Source organism: Euleptes europaea, chromosome 6 (genome assembly GCF_029931775.1).
Source record: "Euleptes europaea isolate rEulEur1 chromosome 6, rEulEur1.hap1, whole genome shotgun sequence".
Lineage (NCBI taxonomy): Eukaryota > Metazoa > Chordata > Lepidosauria > Squamata > Sphaerodactylidae > Euleptes > Euleptes europaea.
The window spans coordinates 39,972,199-39,987,884 of record NC_079317.1 but is presented as its reverse complement, the minus strand read 5'-3'; the positions used below and the strand labels follow the sequence as shown (position 1 = coordinate 39,987,884).

At 40.5% G+C, this 15,686-nt stretch overlaps 1 protein-coding gene across 11 annotated transcripts in view; it reads left to right on the top strand.

Annotated features, from left to right (window-relative positions):
- The window catches only part of NPAS3 (neuronal PAS domain protein 3), a 795,184-nt gene that overhangs the window by 747,327 nt on the left and 32,171 nt on the right, over positions 1 to 15,686 (top strand). For all 11 annotated transcript variants that reach the window (XM_056850745.1, XM_056850750.1, XM_056850744.1 and 8 more), the window contains one exon: positions 9,727 to 9,920. In XM_056850745.1, the coding sequence (XP_056706723.1) occupies positions 9,727 to 9,920 (194 nt within the window). The remainder of the gene's footprint in view (positions 1 to 9,726; positions 9,921 to 15,686) is intronic.

Sequence of the window (15,686 nt, the reverse complement as noted above, 5' to 3'; positions counted from 1 at the left end):
TTTTTTTCCCCTGCCACCATCTGTCCCCTTTGGCAAGCCAGAGCTTACCAAGCCCTGTTTTATATTTCTTTTGCTGTTTAAAATTCCGCTTTATCCTGAAGATTATCATGCCCGTTCAACAAAGGTTTGCATTGTAGCCAGTAAAACAAGGACCTTTCTGTAAAGTTTATTTTCACTTTAAAAGATCTGTCGGAGACCTGGCAGCAGAAGCTGCTGCTGTGAATGTCAGAGTTGATGATTACTTCATTAGAACCAGGCAAACTTCAAGAGCTAGAGGCTTTCAAGTTTCTTTAAATGGTATTACAGAAAATATCCTCAAGGCATAATTTTTTTAAATGGGATTTCAAACATTCCCCATGGAAAATAGAATACAACTTATTTGAATACAAGGTTGTACGGAAAGTCTGTCATGCCAAAGATGTCATTCTTTCTGTTTTCAAGATTGGTCACAAAATAAAGGATAGTTTGCAAGAGTCAAGTGAGAAATTCAGAGGCTCCAAGGGGAACAAGCTAGAGAAACATTATCCTGTGCGTCTCTTTCCCATTCATTACAGGGTGTTTACTCATATTGTCCATTACATTTTGTCCACGGAGCTACAATTGCAGCAAGAGCAAGATTAGGTGTGTATATTTATTTGTATCCCACTTTTGGTCCATAGAACTCAAGGTGGCATAACTAGGGTTCCAAGGAAGTCTCCCGATCAAGGCACTGACCATACTCAGACCTCCTTAGATTGCCTGACCCATCCAGGTCAGGGCAAAATCACAAAATATAAAAGGAGAAAAGGAGCAGCAAAGAAGTAAAGGGGGTGGGAGAAGAGGGGGGATTGTGTGGGAGAGAGATGAGTCCTCCTAAGCTACCCAGCCGGGGAAGCCTTTCACTCTTGGTTGCAGCGGTGGGCACTGATCTGGAGAACCGGGTTTGATTCCCCACTCCTCCACATGAGCGGTAGAGGCTAATCTGGTGAAGTGGATTTGTTTCCCCGCTCCTACACAAGAAGCCAGCTGGGTGACCTTGGGCTAGTCACACTCTTCAGCCCCAGCTACCTCATAAGATGTCTGTTGTGGGGAGGGGAAGGTAAGGTGATTGTAAGCCGGTTTGAGTCTCCCTTAAGTGATAGAGAAAATCGGCACATAAAAACCAACTCTTCTTCTTCTCTTCTTCTCCTTACAAAATGGTGGCGTGGTCACCGCTGCTCCTCTCTCTCACCCAGGAGTAAGCAGAGCTTTCTGTTTGGTATGGTGGTTTGAGTCAGGTTGGGGGCATGAAGGTGGTGGGGGTAGAAGATGCTGATTATAAATGCACAGAGCTGGAAAGAATATGACAGAAGGCTGATACACCAGTGTAGCACTTCTGAGGAACAAACAGGGGTGGTACTTTGAGGACTCAGCAAGAGAAAAGCCATCTTTCACCATCTCAGGTATGCAAAGAGAAGCCTGGCCTGAAAACCTAGAAAAACCATCGCGGGGGGTGGGGGGGAGAGGAAAGCTTGTCATATGGAATCAAGTTCTGAAATGCATTCAGCGCAAAGCATGGCAGAAATAGATGAAATACAGAGCAAAATGTTTAGCATGGAAGTGCCCAAAGACTCGGTTGTAGTACCATTTTTGTAAAATAATGTGTGTTAGTTTTTAATGGGAATCATCTAAGCCATGTCAACAATGCAAGGAAATCCAGGGTTCTTAATCTTTTCCAGCCCCGCCATAATATGACACCATAATAACCTGACAGAGATCAGTTCAGACTTGAAAAGCAGCACAGCAGCAAGAAGATATCGAAGTGTAAATCTGTTCATCTTGAATCCTCCTACAAATGGTCAGCTCTGGAGGTCTTATCAAAGAGATCTTTCTTGCACCTTAAGCCTGTCTATTCTAAATTGATCTCCGCTTGATCTCATTTAATGCATTGATATTTGGTTTTTAAGACTATGCTACACAAACATTTTATTCTGGAGAAATCCTGTACTTCAATCATACAACTCCAGAGTAAGTGCAATATATTTCCCGTATTACATTTTTTAAAAGACACTTGAAAAACTCTCTCCAACTGATTATTCTAATTTATTATGTATAACTATTCTATATTCACTCTGAAGAGAGCAATGTTGTATTCTAAACCAAGAACTGTAAACATTGATCCTTTTGTTATGTAGGCTTATATTAAATTGAGATACTTTCCCCTTGTTTTTTGCCACACTTCGGTTCCTGGTGTCAGTTTGCATTTGGCTGCTTGAGCATATTAAAGTGTCGATCCTTCCTGTGATGTTCTTGCCAAGAGCTCTCCTGAAGCAATCTGCATTTTTTGTGTGCCAACTGCTTCAAAAAAATTGTTAAACCAATTTTTCTCAGCAATTTCAGGTTGCGCTATATTAGTTTCAATTTTCTTTTATTTCTTAACCCTTTTTAAATAATTGGTAAGCTGGAGATGCTTATTTATAGGTTTGGGGGATATGAAAAAATAATTCATAGTTGGCAGATTTGTTCTTTAATGTGCCACATAGGAAAGGTGTTCGGTGGGATTTTAGAATAAAAACTGGCATGTAACATTACCAACAGCAGCAAACATTGAGAGTTTTTAAAAGAGATCTGATTTGATTTGCAGCTCTGATGGTGAAGAAGAATTATTACTCTGGTCTCAAATGTAGTGAGTGATATAATACACAAAATGGTGTGAGTTATGATTCCGTGGCAATATCTATCCTATTAGGATGTCATAAATCCATGTTTTGCTATGTGGGTTCAATTTCTGTAACACCAATTCTGTATCATTGTTTATTTGCAGAAAGTGAGATTGTTTGTTTGTAAATTTGATTAATAGGAAACAGGAAAGGAAACACATATTTCAGAACTGATTGATCATATAGCCAGTGGGTTGCATTCTTTAAAGGTAAACTGAGAATGGGAAATTGTAAAAGGAAAATTAGGGCTCGAACCTGCAACCTATCCTTAAATAGGTTGCCCCCATCAGGATTAGGGCACAGATTTATAATCTGAAAGAAATAAATAGGCTATAAAATATGTGTTTTCAATGCAGATGACAATGTTGCTCCAATATTACACTATAAACTAGAAAGCCACTGTGGCAAGTAAAATGAATAGATTGGGTTGGTGAAGTCTGGGTACGGCATTCCACTCATCCATTAAAAAGTGTACTGGGTGCCCTTGGGCAAGGAAATGTCTCACAGCCAAAGTTACTTTATAGGTCTGGAATTCTTCCCTTCCAATCCATGATACCTTTATGGGCTGTGAGCCCTCTGAAACTTGGAGAGCATTCAGTGCAGGAAAAAAACACCTTTCTCGGTTCAAATAAACTGCCATCCCTCTTGGATTTGAATCCTCAAAAGGAGCAAATCATCCAACAACTTATAATATCTTGGAAAAAAGGGAAGAAAAAAAGGTCATGTGTGCTTCCTGAATCCCTTCCCCTCAAACTCTCCCACAAGTGGAGTAACATACTTCCTGCTTACAATATATCAGTCAGGTTTGGGACTGAATGAACAACTTCATGCCACCAGAAGAACTTTGTATTACACATGTGTCAGGAGTTCCCATGCTTCCCAGCCATGCAAGGACTATTTTGCAACCACTGCACATGCAGAGAAGAGGCTTCAATCTAACCCCCTGCATCATTTTTGTGAATGGAAACAGCCCAGGGAGCTGCTCCTTGTTTCATTTGGAAACTTACATTTAGCTGTCATTACAAGATCCACAACCTAATGTGATCCAGTTGCTTTTTATAGTGAAACAAACAAAAACAGCAACAGAATAATTCCATCATTATGCAAAGTGATCAGATTTTTTAGATCTTCTAAATCTCAGGGTTCCATACAAAGAAGTAAATACATTTGAGCCTTTTACCATGCTTAGCTCCATATGGTACAAGACTTCCTTCTATTGTAAATCTAACTTAGTCACTTCCTTATTTTTTTTTTTGTAAAGCTGTAAGTCATATCAGCATGTAGAAGTCCTTCACTTTTTCTAAGACTGCTTTCCTAACTGTAAAATTTATTTTTTCCACAGTTTGGCAAATACTATTCTAACTGCTATCACCACATACATTACAGTCATGCAGACTTATCTTGGAATAAGTGGCATACTTTAGCAGGCATAATTCTGATTTTTAAAAACTGAGTCTAGCCTAGGGTATCAAACATGCGATTCTATTAATAGCCTGCCAGTGGCAGCATAGAATCAATCATATTTGTGAAAGAGAATGAGTGGGATAAAAACTGGAGAGGTCCACTTGTTATTGGTCTAGCAATTTAAGACCTGGGCTAGCAGAGTAAATCCCTCATTTCTGTGCTAAAAAGGGCCTGGGGGATCATTTTACCCCAACTATTTTTGCTGTGACTAACAGCAGTTTTCTAGGATCTTGGGTACATACATCACTTATTATCCGATTCTTTTAGCTGGAGAAGCCAGGGATTAAATCTGGTACTTTCTGCATCCAAAGCATGTATTCTACCACTGAAATACAACCATTTCTCAAAGGTGTATGTGTGGGATAAATTTAAAAAAAAACTTGAACATTTGGGTTCGCTCCTCTGGCTGCACCCAGGCTTAAATACCCGCAAGAGGAAGAGAAACAATCCAGGTCTTAGGCATCTGGCAGACATATTGACCATCCAATGTTTGCAATGTGGGTTGAAATGTTTGCTGGTTTACTAGTAACTTAGGTGGTGGAAGATACAAGGATTTTGTATTTTTGTTCAAGCCCCAAGGCGCTGTATTTTTTTCAAAGAAAAAATTATGTGGGTTAGCTTATCTAGGAGCTAATTAATCTATGGAAATGGCACCTTTTATGGTACAGAGCAAATCTATGTGCTTGTCACCAAACACTGACTGAGGGAGCATATGGCAGGAAAAAGATATATATTTGTCCAAGAAATGCAGCTTGCTTGCATTCCCATACTCCTCATAAACTGTGTTTACATGCACAGTCAACATCTTGCACATTCGTTTTTGTATCAGAGAAAAAAATAAAAGACAAACTATGATTCCCGCAATATGTTTGTATCAGGTGGAGTTAATTGGAAATTCTTTCTAACTAGGGAATGAAGTATTTCAGTACAAAAATTCGTAATGATACACATTCTGCTTCTGCATGACATTACACAGATGTTCTGCCATGAAATGCTGTTTAGTTAACATAGAGTTAATACGACTACGGATGTATCCACATGTAATTTTTCTTTAGTTGGATAGTACCATGGCCAATTAAACAACAAAGTTCTGGTTATGTGTAATTTTCAATCTTGCAAAGTTAACAAACACCCAAGAGTGGCATGAAAGTTCCACAGATGTTTTTAGTGGACACTGTCAGATGTGGTTGTGGGCCAGGTAAATTGATTATGCTGTATATATAAATATGCCTGTTCCAATATTAGAAAAATCGCATAAGCTAAGCTACATAAGCTACTAAAAAAAGGTTTTGAAAATTTGCAGTATTTCTTTGCAGCTTCTGATCCACTAGATGATTTTGAAAAGGCCAAGCAGTGCAGAGGAGAGTTTGAAGGAAATGGTGATAGAAGCAACTCTAGACATGGGAATAATTACTAGTTTAGTTTGTTTATCAAGTCAAGTGAACTGACAATGGAAATCTCTCATCTAGCAAGCCCTTGTGTCTCAGAATGCCTCCAAATCAGAACCTATAAAGAGAAGACTAAATAATTGGATTTCCATTTCAAACTGTTTAAAGTCTTGGCACTGCGGGTACAAAGTCAGATTTCAGGTTCCGTTCAATGCAAGTTAGATGCACTGAATCTCATTGAAATCAATATGACTGAAGGATTTGCCCATGTAATCCAGTTCCACAGAAAACAGTAGGATTTAGGGTTGTGCATCAGGACTCTGCTGTGGAGTCAGAAGAAGAAAGGAATAAGCATTTGTTCAAAATCCAAATGATTTTGATATTAAGCAATAAGTGATAAAGACTGTTTTGAGCATACATGCAGTAGACTAGTAGTCTCAGATAATGATAAATAAGCATATGAGTAAGCCTAGCTGGAAGGGGCAAAATATACTATCAATGCCCCTCCTGCAAGTTAAATCCTATTTCTTTTAGCTATTTCTTCATTAGCTAACGAAGTCTCACAAAAATGGGTTTTTAAAATGGTGTTCTTGAGTCCTTGCCTCTAGAAACAGCTTAAAATATTCATAAGAAGTGTTATCTAAAGGTACATTACGTTTCAGCAAAGCATTTGCTCAGTTGTGGGTGATCATAAACCCACAAGCAAAATGGGCAAATCATCCTGATAGACATCAGTATATACACAACCTTCCAGCTATAGTGCAAAATGGGGAGAGACCCCCGAAAGTTTAGATTTTTTTAAAAAAAGTTATAGAGAAATAATAATTTTAAGCTGCTTGTCATAGCCTGAATTATCTTTGACAATGGGAGTGCTTGATGGTTTAAGGACTTGCTAATGGAATGTGGAGCTTTCCATCTCCTAGTCAACATTAATAACCTGTGCAGATTAATAGTAACCAGCTTCTCTTGGCTATTGCTGTGCCTTGGCAAAAATTATTAGTGGAGGAAATGTCCATCTCTTGAAAAATTCCTACTGCAGTTGGCATTGATAGCATATCTATTATAATCTCATCATAAAGGTCCTTGATTGAATGAACCACAAAGATTAAACTCTCTTCCCAAAACAGTCTCTCCAGCTAAATGCAAAGGCATGGAGGAGGCACTTAAATACTGATGATACCTTACAATTTAATAAGGTAAACTGGTTACTCATGCCTGTGCATACAAGATTCCAGACTTCAGGTTTACCAACTTTCCCCTAATATTTCCAATCCCCTTCCCCAAATAACATATTTTTACTTGCGCTCAATAAGTCTCTTGTTTCTCTATGGTATCATGAGCATTTCTTTTAAATGGAGAGAGGGGATATAAGTGTGCTAAACAAATAAATACACATTTATTCAGGTCTAAGTAGAACTGTGATCACAAGTAATAAGAGTTTCCAGTTAAGAAATCCCAGCACCTGGGATATCCCTCTTTGACTTCCCCCCCGGCAACATTCAGCCGGCCAGCGGGGGTCTTACCAGCTGCAAATTGTTGCCCAGTCCTAGTAATCTTTGGCATGTTGACATCACTTCCGGAAGTGACATCATCCTGTTGCTGTCAATATGGGAGACACTCTGGTATTTGGGCAAAACTCTATGTAAAAACAGCATCTACCATAGAGTTTTGCCCAAGTACCAAAGCGCCTCCCACATCGTCTGTGACGTGATGATGTCACTTCCAGAAGTGACATCAACACACCGATGGCAACAAGGCCTAGGCCTCAATTTGCGGTTGGTAAGCCCCCCACCCCCTGTGCCCCACTGGCTGCCGGGGTACCTGGCAACTGTAGCAGGGGGTAAGACCTATCCGGATCTAGGGGTTAGTGAGAGCCTGGTAAGCAGGAATGTTTACCGAAGTTATATGCTATTGGATAACCTGACAGATTCTGTGCTGCCAAGTAGCTCTCAAATGGCGTCTGGTTCCTGAGGTAATGTAATGCAATTGATTGCAAAAAGCAGAAGTTGTAAAACAAATGCAAAGCTCCATAGGATGTAAGCTAATGAGCCAACCCACAGATTTCTGAATAAGTCAAAAGCCTAATATACGTGAAGGTAGCATATTGTTAAAGGTTTTTGAAGGCCTTTTACAGGAAATGCTTAATATGGCTGCCACAATACCCCCCTCCACATGGTCTGCCTTCCTATACATATTATCTGACAACTCCTCGTCTTTGTAGAGCTTTTTGCTTGGCTAGATTGAATGCTAACCCTTCTATGGTAATGCAGGGCAGAATTCTGAACATACCATACTCAGGATCTGCCCTTGCTCTTCTGGCTCTATTGACTCATTAGCCCATGCCCTTTTGGAATGCCGCTTTTACGAGGAACTTCGATCGCACTATATTTCCCCCCTTTTAATATACAAATCCAATGCCTCTGTGACTGACATAATGCCTTTTTTACTAAGTGATAGGGACCCCAAGGCTACATTGTCAGTGGCAAGATTTGTTTCAGTCCTTATATCCCTCCAACACTAGATATATGCTGCTCAAGATCAATTGATCAAGGAGCTTCTAAGGGATAAAAGGAAAGGAAAGGAATATGGCTGCCATAGGTCCACTGATGGGCCTTGTGCTACCTGCTAATCTCTTATTCATCTGCCCCATTTTGTAGATGATGGAGAAACAAGCAACTAGCAAACTCCAGTCAGTGATTCCACAGCAGAATTCTGAAACAAACACCAACAGCTCCTAGTTTCTTTGTTTTTACTGTTAGTATCATTATGTCTCTGTTCACAAAGCTTCTCCTCATTTTTTGTACCCAAGTTCCACAACCATTCATGCCTGGGGTTGCCAACCTCCAGGTGGTGGTTGGAGATCTCCTGCTATTACAACTGATCTCCAGCCAATAGAAATCAGTTCCCCTGGAGAAAATGGCCACCTTGGCAATTGAACTCTATGGCATTGAAGTCCCTCCACTCCCCAAACTCTGCCTTCCTCAGGTTCTATCTGCAAAATCTCCAGGTATTTCCCAACCCAGAGCTGGCAACTCTGTTCATGCCACATATACAAGCAGAAACCCAGAGACTCTTCCTACTGACTGGCTGGCTGGCTGCCTGGCTGGCATTCTTACTGAGGAAGCAAAGGTCTAATGGTTCATCTTCAGCGAAGCTGGTATTGTGGCAGTTCTTCGAGCATTGCCACCATTTTTACTGTCCCTGTCCTCACTGTCCACTCCCATATTATATTGCTGCCAGTAGCTGCCACATGACACCTCTTCATTCAGCATCTGGGCTAGTCTGAAAAGTGCTATAGGTGACTACTACAGCAAAGTATGAAAAATGGGCACTACTGTGTCTTTTTCCACTGTGTGCCCCCCTCCCCATAAAAGTCAGAAAGGGGTATTTTCCTGACAGACAGAAGGTTTAACAACACAAAGCAAAACTGGGCTGTTCTTTTTTTTTTTTTCCCCTGGACAATTGGCTGCCCTTCAAATACGTGTTTCAGGCACCTATGTCTAATATTCAGCTTGTGAGAATGGAACAAATGCTGCCTTATGGCATATACAGTGCATGAAGTGCAATTAATGTTGGAGTAGCCCCAACGAGCACGGTGGTTGAATATACACTCATCAGTTGCTGGCTCATGCATCTCATATCAAAAGTGCAGGAAGACATTTAAGAATGAAACAAAAAGCATTGCTGGAATATGAATTACTGGCAGCTTAGTTAAAGAATGTTCTGGCAGTGTTTCAGAACCACTGTTATACATGTTTCATAATTTAATCCCCCAAATGTTTTAAAATTAGTGTACCATTTCATCTGTCATCACTTGTAGATTTCTTTCCTTCAGTCAATCCCTTGGTTTTCCAGTTTGTCCTTAACACATAAAAAAACAAAAACAAAAAAAACCCAGTAACTAAATAAATAAATAAATGAGATCAATAACCAGGGCCGTGCTGCATTTTAGATTTGATTAACGTGAAGCATTTTGCTATTATGTTCTTCTTCTCTTCTTTCCTAGCGTGAGGACATTCAGGACATGTTGACAGCCAATATTAATAAGCTTAAGACTAATACTGGCGGGGGCCAGATACAGTTCTGGCAGAGTTAAGTGCTCTTTACAATAATCATGCTGTCCTTTAAAAGGATTGCTTTCACATTTGTATCATGTATTTACTGAGATTTTCCTTTTACTGTCTGTTGTTTTGCAGGTGATTCATATAACAGGAAGGTTGCGCCTGAGAGTCTCGCTGTCCCATGGGCGGACGGTCCCTAGCCAAATCATGGGGCTTGTAGTTGTTGCTCATGCTTTGCCCCCTCCTACGATCAATGAAGTCAGAATCGACTGCCACATGTTTGTTACGCGAGTAAACATGGACCTCAATATCATATACTGTGAAAATAGGTACAGCATTTCGGCTTTTTTTGTTTTGTTTCGGGGTTTTTTTCCAGTGTTGCACATTTTAATGTCCTGTTCTGTCACAAATAAAAGTTTTGAAGAGCATTGGTTTATACTGTAAGGATAATTATTCCAGTTATACGGAGTAGTTTTCATTGCACAAAGGAAAGGTGAAACTCATTTTGAGGCTAGGGAAACTACACTGGAGACTGTCTAGGGCAGGGGCGTCGAACTCAACTGTTACAAGGGCTGGATATGACATAAATGTCACTTGGTCAGGCCAGGCCATGGTTTGACAGCCCAGATTGAGACTGGGGGGGTGGCTACCTCACTGGCTGGATAACAGCTCTCAAGGGGCGGCATCTGGCCCATGGGCCTTATGTTTGACACCTCTGGCCTAGGGGGTATTGGGGGAAACTCGCAATCTAAATACTGCTTTTCTGAATGCAAAACTGCAGCAGTAACCTCTGGATCAGTAGTTCCCACAATGAAAGTATAACACTGAGTACCTGAGAAAAATCCTAATACAATCCACCTTCTCTATAGCCGTATCTGCAGCATCTACACGTGCAAACATACACGTACGTACAGACATTTTTTTACGACATTTTTTATGACAGGCAGGCCTGGAGCAATGAATTGTCTTATTTTGAGGCTCTTTAAGCCATGCATGTGTCTCAACTTTTTTTTCTCACGCCTTATCCAACATTAGATAGTTCTCAGAGTGCTTTGTTTCAATGTGGTAAAGGGCTATGGCACAAAATGGCAAAGGCTGTTAATTCTAGACACTTTGGGCATTGGCAATACAATGTCAGAGAGCGGTCAGTTCCAAATAAGTTGTCAGTTGCAGTTAGATGACAGCATCCCCCGCCCGGAGAGATGTATCAAGTAGTTCTAATTAAAATGGGGCTTAAAGATTGGAGTGCTTAGGGTATCGTTTGGAACAGCTGCACTTTCTGTTAATTGACTGGACTTTCAAGCAACAAACTTAAAGTCAGCAGACATATCTGTGCTTGATCTTATTGTGGAAGACAGTATTATTGCACTTGGAGAATGGAAATTTAAAAATGGCACTGTGAGGGAGGTGATAGTCTGCTGTGCCAATAGAACAAGAATAGCAAGTGATATATGGATGATAGGAATGACGAGCAGCAAAAAAGTGAAAACATTAATTTCTTGTTTGGCTAGCAGGTTTGGGTTCCTTTATGTGTTTATTGAACAACTGCATAACAATCTTACCCATGGTACAATCCATGGATTTTGTCCCTAGTGAAATCTGTGCTCTCCAAAGGGTATCTGTGACTCAGAGATCTCAACGTGGGTGAAGTATGCTTCCTATTTACTGATTCTTAATAATTAATAGGCCAGATATTATAAACTTGTTCATGTATCTCTGAACAAATCTCAGAGCAGCAACTCATGGAAACGGTTCTTCTATATTGGTTACTATACCTATCATAGCTCATGGGAAATGGAACTGGGAAATCAATTTACTGCACCCAGACACATCGGCAATGAGTTAGCAGTAGTCTTTGTAATGAGTAAAATCACATGCTCAGGAACTACACACATGATGAATGGCTGTTCAGTATCATGCATGCTTCAAAGGTGACATCTTAAAGCATCCTGGACTGCAGCATTAATCTTTCCAATATATATTAGCAATCCAAAAGTATAACTAATTCTGGCTCATATTTCCCTGTTAGCAAATGTTAATCAGGGAAGGTAGAGGTTTTCCAGTGACCCTGTGGGACACCTTCCCTTAGGGCAACCCCAATTCCCCATGCCGCAGGAAATATCAGTGAAGCCCCCGCCCCCTGCCAGCCCAGTGTCATGGGACAGAGGACAAGTTTTTGTTCCCACCACGATGGTGTCTGTATGTGCAATATTTTACTTTCTATTATATGATAATGACTGCAAATATCACTCAATGCTCTGTGAAAAAATAAAGACATGTACAATAGGAAAAAATTACAGTATGAGTAGTTCAGCAGTAGAATTGGCTGCCTAGGGAGGTGGTGAGTTCCCTTTCACTGGCAGTCTTCAAGCAGCAGCTGGACAAACACTTGGCAGGGACGTGTTAGCCTGATCCTGCATAGATAGCCTCTATGGGCCCTTCCAACTTTATGATTCAACATGCAGGCTAAAAATGCCCCATGCCTCCCTGTCAATCATAATTGGGAACCTCAGGGCAGTAGGTTTGGAATCTCCCTTACTGGTGATTTCAACCCACTTACTTTCTCCCAGAAAGCCCATTGTGATCTACTGCCAAGGCTGTCTTAGTCCCTTTATCTACATAGTCATGCCCTGGTTGCCATGCCTCACAGTGCCATCCCAAGCAGAGTTACGCCTTTCTAAGTCCATTTAAGTCAATGGGCTTAAAAGTGTGTATCTTTGCTTAGGACAGCACTGCTACAGCAGCCACTGTTACTGATGGCAGTGCTACAGAAGGACAATATAGTGTGACAAATAAGAAGTTAAGAATTGACTATTGCATATAAACCAAGAATGATTTCTTTAGCCTTTAAAGAGTGTCTCTTCTTCCAGTCTGTATTTCAACAGCCTTAATTTACCAAGCAGTCCATCATTATATTGAGCCCTGATACTTTCACAGTTATTTTTTAAATTCCTTTTTCTGTCTGTCTTCTCTGCCCTGCTGTAGTCTGCAATAAAAATCTTGGGGATTTATATAATGCATTATAATTCTTAAATGCCTCTACAATTATCTTATGCAATATGTGGAAATTAGTATATCTATTTTACATGTGGAATAATTAAGGGATAGAGGAAAAAATTGTTCCGTTTTTTTCAACTACAAAAATCCCCAAGGATCCATTTTTCTGCACTCACTGCAGAAGAAGATGATAGGCAGCTAGGGATTGACCTTCCTTTAGTAGCCATTTACTCATGTGGCAAGGTTGTGGTCAAACTCTATCCATGAAGTCATGAATAAGTCATGTCACCAGCCAGTGGAGCAGATGAGCAAATTTTCACTCCAGTGTGCCTTAAGCTCTCTGCCACAAGGCTCTTTGTTATTTAGCCTGCTGCAGACAAACATGTCTGTCCCACCAGAACTTAGTATGCTTTGGAAGAGCCAGGACAGAGAGACATTCTACATGCAATTATGTCCATGCTACATTGTCAGAAGGCCAGTAGGAAACAAGACTGAAGATTGGATGTTATGGTCTCTGTGTAAAAAGGAGAATATTTACCAAGTTCTCCACTTCTACCATGCAACACCTCTAAATTGGTCCCAATTCAAAAAGCATCCATTGTAATCTAAATTGGTCCCAATTCAAAAAGCATCCATTGTAAGCATGTATAAACTCTCCACAACTTAGTGGAAACAAATTCCTTTGAACAAACCTCTCTTAAAACTACCACTTCAGAGAGATCTATTGTCGAAGAGGGATAATCTGATGGGTATTTCTGTAATGTAAAGAGCCAGTGTGGTACAGTGGTTAAGAGTGCCGAACTCTAATCTGTCGAACCGGGTTTGATTCCCCACTCCTCCACATGAAGCCTGCTGGGTGACCTTGGGCCAGTCACAGCTCTCTCAGAACTCTCTTTGCCCACGCGGAGGCAGGCAGTGGCAAACCACCTCCGAACATCTCGTCTTGAAAACCCTGCAGGGTCACCATAAGTCAGCTCTGACTTGACGGCACTTTCTACCACCATTTCTGTAATTTGCTGCCATGTTTTTAAAAACTGCATGTAGTTCTAACTGAACCTAAAGAGGAGCCCTTTACCAGTAATTCCTGCACTCTAATTTATGAGTCCTCTTTGAAATTTGATTGCTCTTCTGAAAGGCCTCTCTACTTTGGAAAAGACCCTGCAAAGATCTCCCTTTGAACCCTAACAGCTACCAGTTCATACTTGGGAAGAAACAACTATAATTCTATTTAAATCATGAAAATGAATGCTGTCTTCTAAACAAAAACAAAAATGCTTGTGCAGACCGGATTGATTCACCCAACATGTTTTTCAGTTTGGGGGACTTTTTAAATATTTTTTTTACAACTGATGCCTGAGGACATTGACATCTGGACAATCAATGACAGAAACATCCCCTTACATAGAGAGGCTGAGCAGAGCATAGAGCAGGAAGAGCCGCTGAAAGGATTCAGAAGTTTCTGTGTCGAGGAAACCACAAAGTCCCAGTTGAAAGGGCCAGGAGTGAAAGCTGAACTCCCAGCAGAATAAGACTAAAAAAGATAACACCCCCAGGCATCTGTATGTCTCTGCATTTAAATGATACCGCTTGAAATGCCCGTTTGGACTTTGTGCCAGGAAACTGTTGAAGAGGCTTTTTCATGAATATACCCAATAGAAGACCAATCTGTTGAAATGAAAGGTGTCTCTAATCATTTAGCATAAGCATAGCATGTTCTCATTTTATTATGTAACCTTGAATTATCTTGCTCTTTTAATGAGGAGCTTTGTATTTTAAGGAATTATATTATCTTAGTGACTGTTGTATGAGGGGCACAGGCTTGCTGCAAACTGGCTTCTGCATTTATTCTAATGGGCAGATTGCAGTAGCTTTCCTTGTGAAAAACAATTTTAGTTTGCTGTGATGCCTTGTTTGCATACTAGTGTTCTGTAGCGGTGATATTTATGGACTAGACCACTGGTTCCCAACCAGGGGTCCATGGACCCCTAGGGGTCCGCAAGAACTAAATTAAGGTCCGCGAAACAAAGTTATAAACCCATAATAAATTAATATTTTCAATTAAAAGTTCTCTATTATAAAATATATATATTCAAATATAATTCTAAGTTTAATGTTTAACTAACAGTTATGATTAAAGTTTATTTTCAAATTCCCGGAATTTTTATTTTGAACCTTGGGGTCCCTGCACCGAACAAAAAAGTCCTAGTGGTCCCTGGTCAAAAAAAGGTTGGGAACCACTGGACTAGACAAATGGATTTTTGTCCTCATGTCTCTTTTTAATTCCAAGGCAGAATTATGCATTATGTGTAGCTCTGGGAGTTTCCTAATTTCTTCCTACTGAAAGCACTGTGAAGGCCATTTATGCATTTATTCAAAGGCCATTTATGCATGGCTGTTTCCTCGTGGTCACCCCGCAGACTGCTTCGGTGCTTTACTTTGATTATGCTTGCATTTTCCAACCATCAAAGGTCACCTTGCTCTTCCTTTGCCTTTCCACACATTTTGCCTGTGTTTTCTGGATTCGTGTTTGGCAGGATCCAGAAAACACGGAGGAAATGGCGCAAAACATGCAAGGAGAGTGAGGCAACCTCTGAGGGTTGGAAAACGCAAGCATAATCAAAGCAAAGCCCTGAAGTAGTCAGCCGGGGTGATTGCGAAGAAACAGCCATGCGTAAATGGTCCTAGAAAACTGTAGATGGGGGGAGGGTATATTTATTTCTCTTTGCATTGTTTCCTTGCTGAAGATCACCAGCACCAAGCTGCTTTTTGTCCATTGGAGAAATTTACAGGTACTCTTTTTGGGGGGGTCTCCCAGTGCTGGTAAAAGCAGCTTGGGATAGTGATTTTCAGCAAGGGAAAGAGTTAAATAGCCCATCTTCCAAAATTCTGGTCTCCTTGTGGCTGCATTTCACTAAACAAAATGGCAAAAGCATTCACAGAGCTCCATGTAATGTGTTGTTGGACCCTTACAAGTTTGTGCCTCTGTAAAATATGCGGATGGGATAGTGAATGCTAGGGCTGTCAAAAAAAAAAAATTCGGTACAGTTCGGATTCGGCCGAATTTGACCCTTGTGGGTTTGGTACGTGCCGAAGTTCGA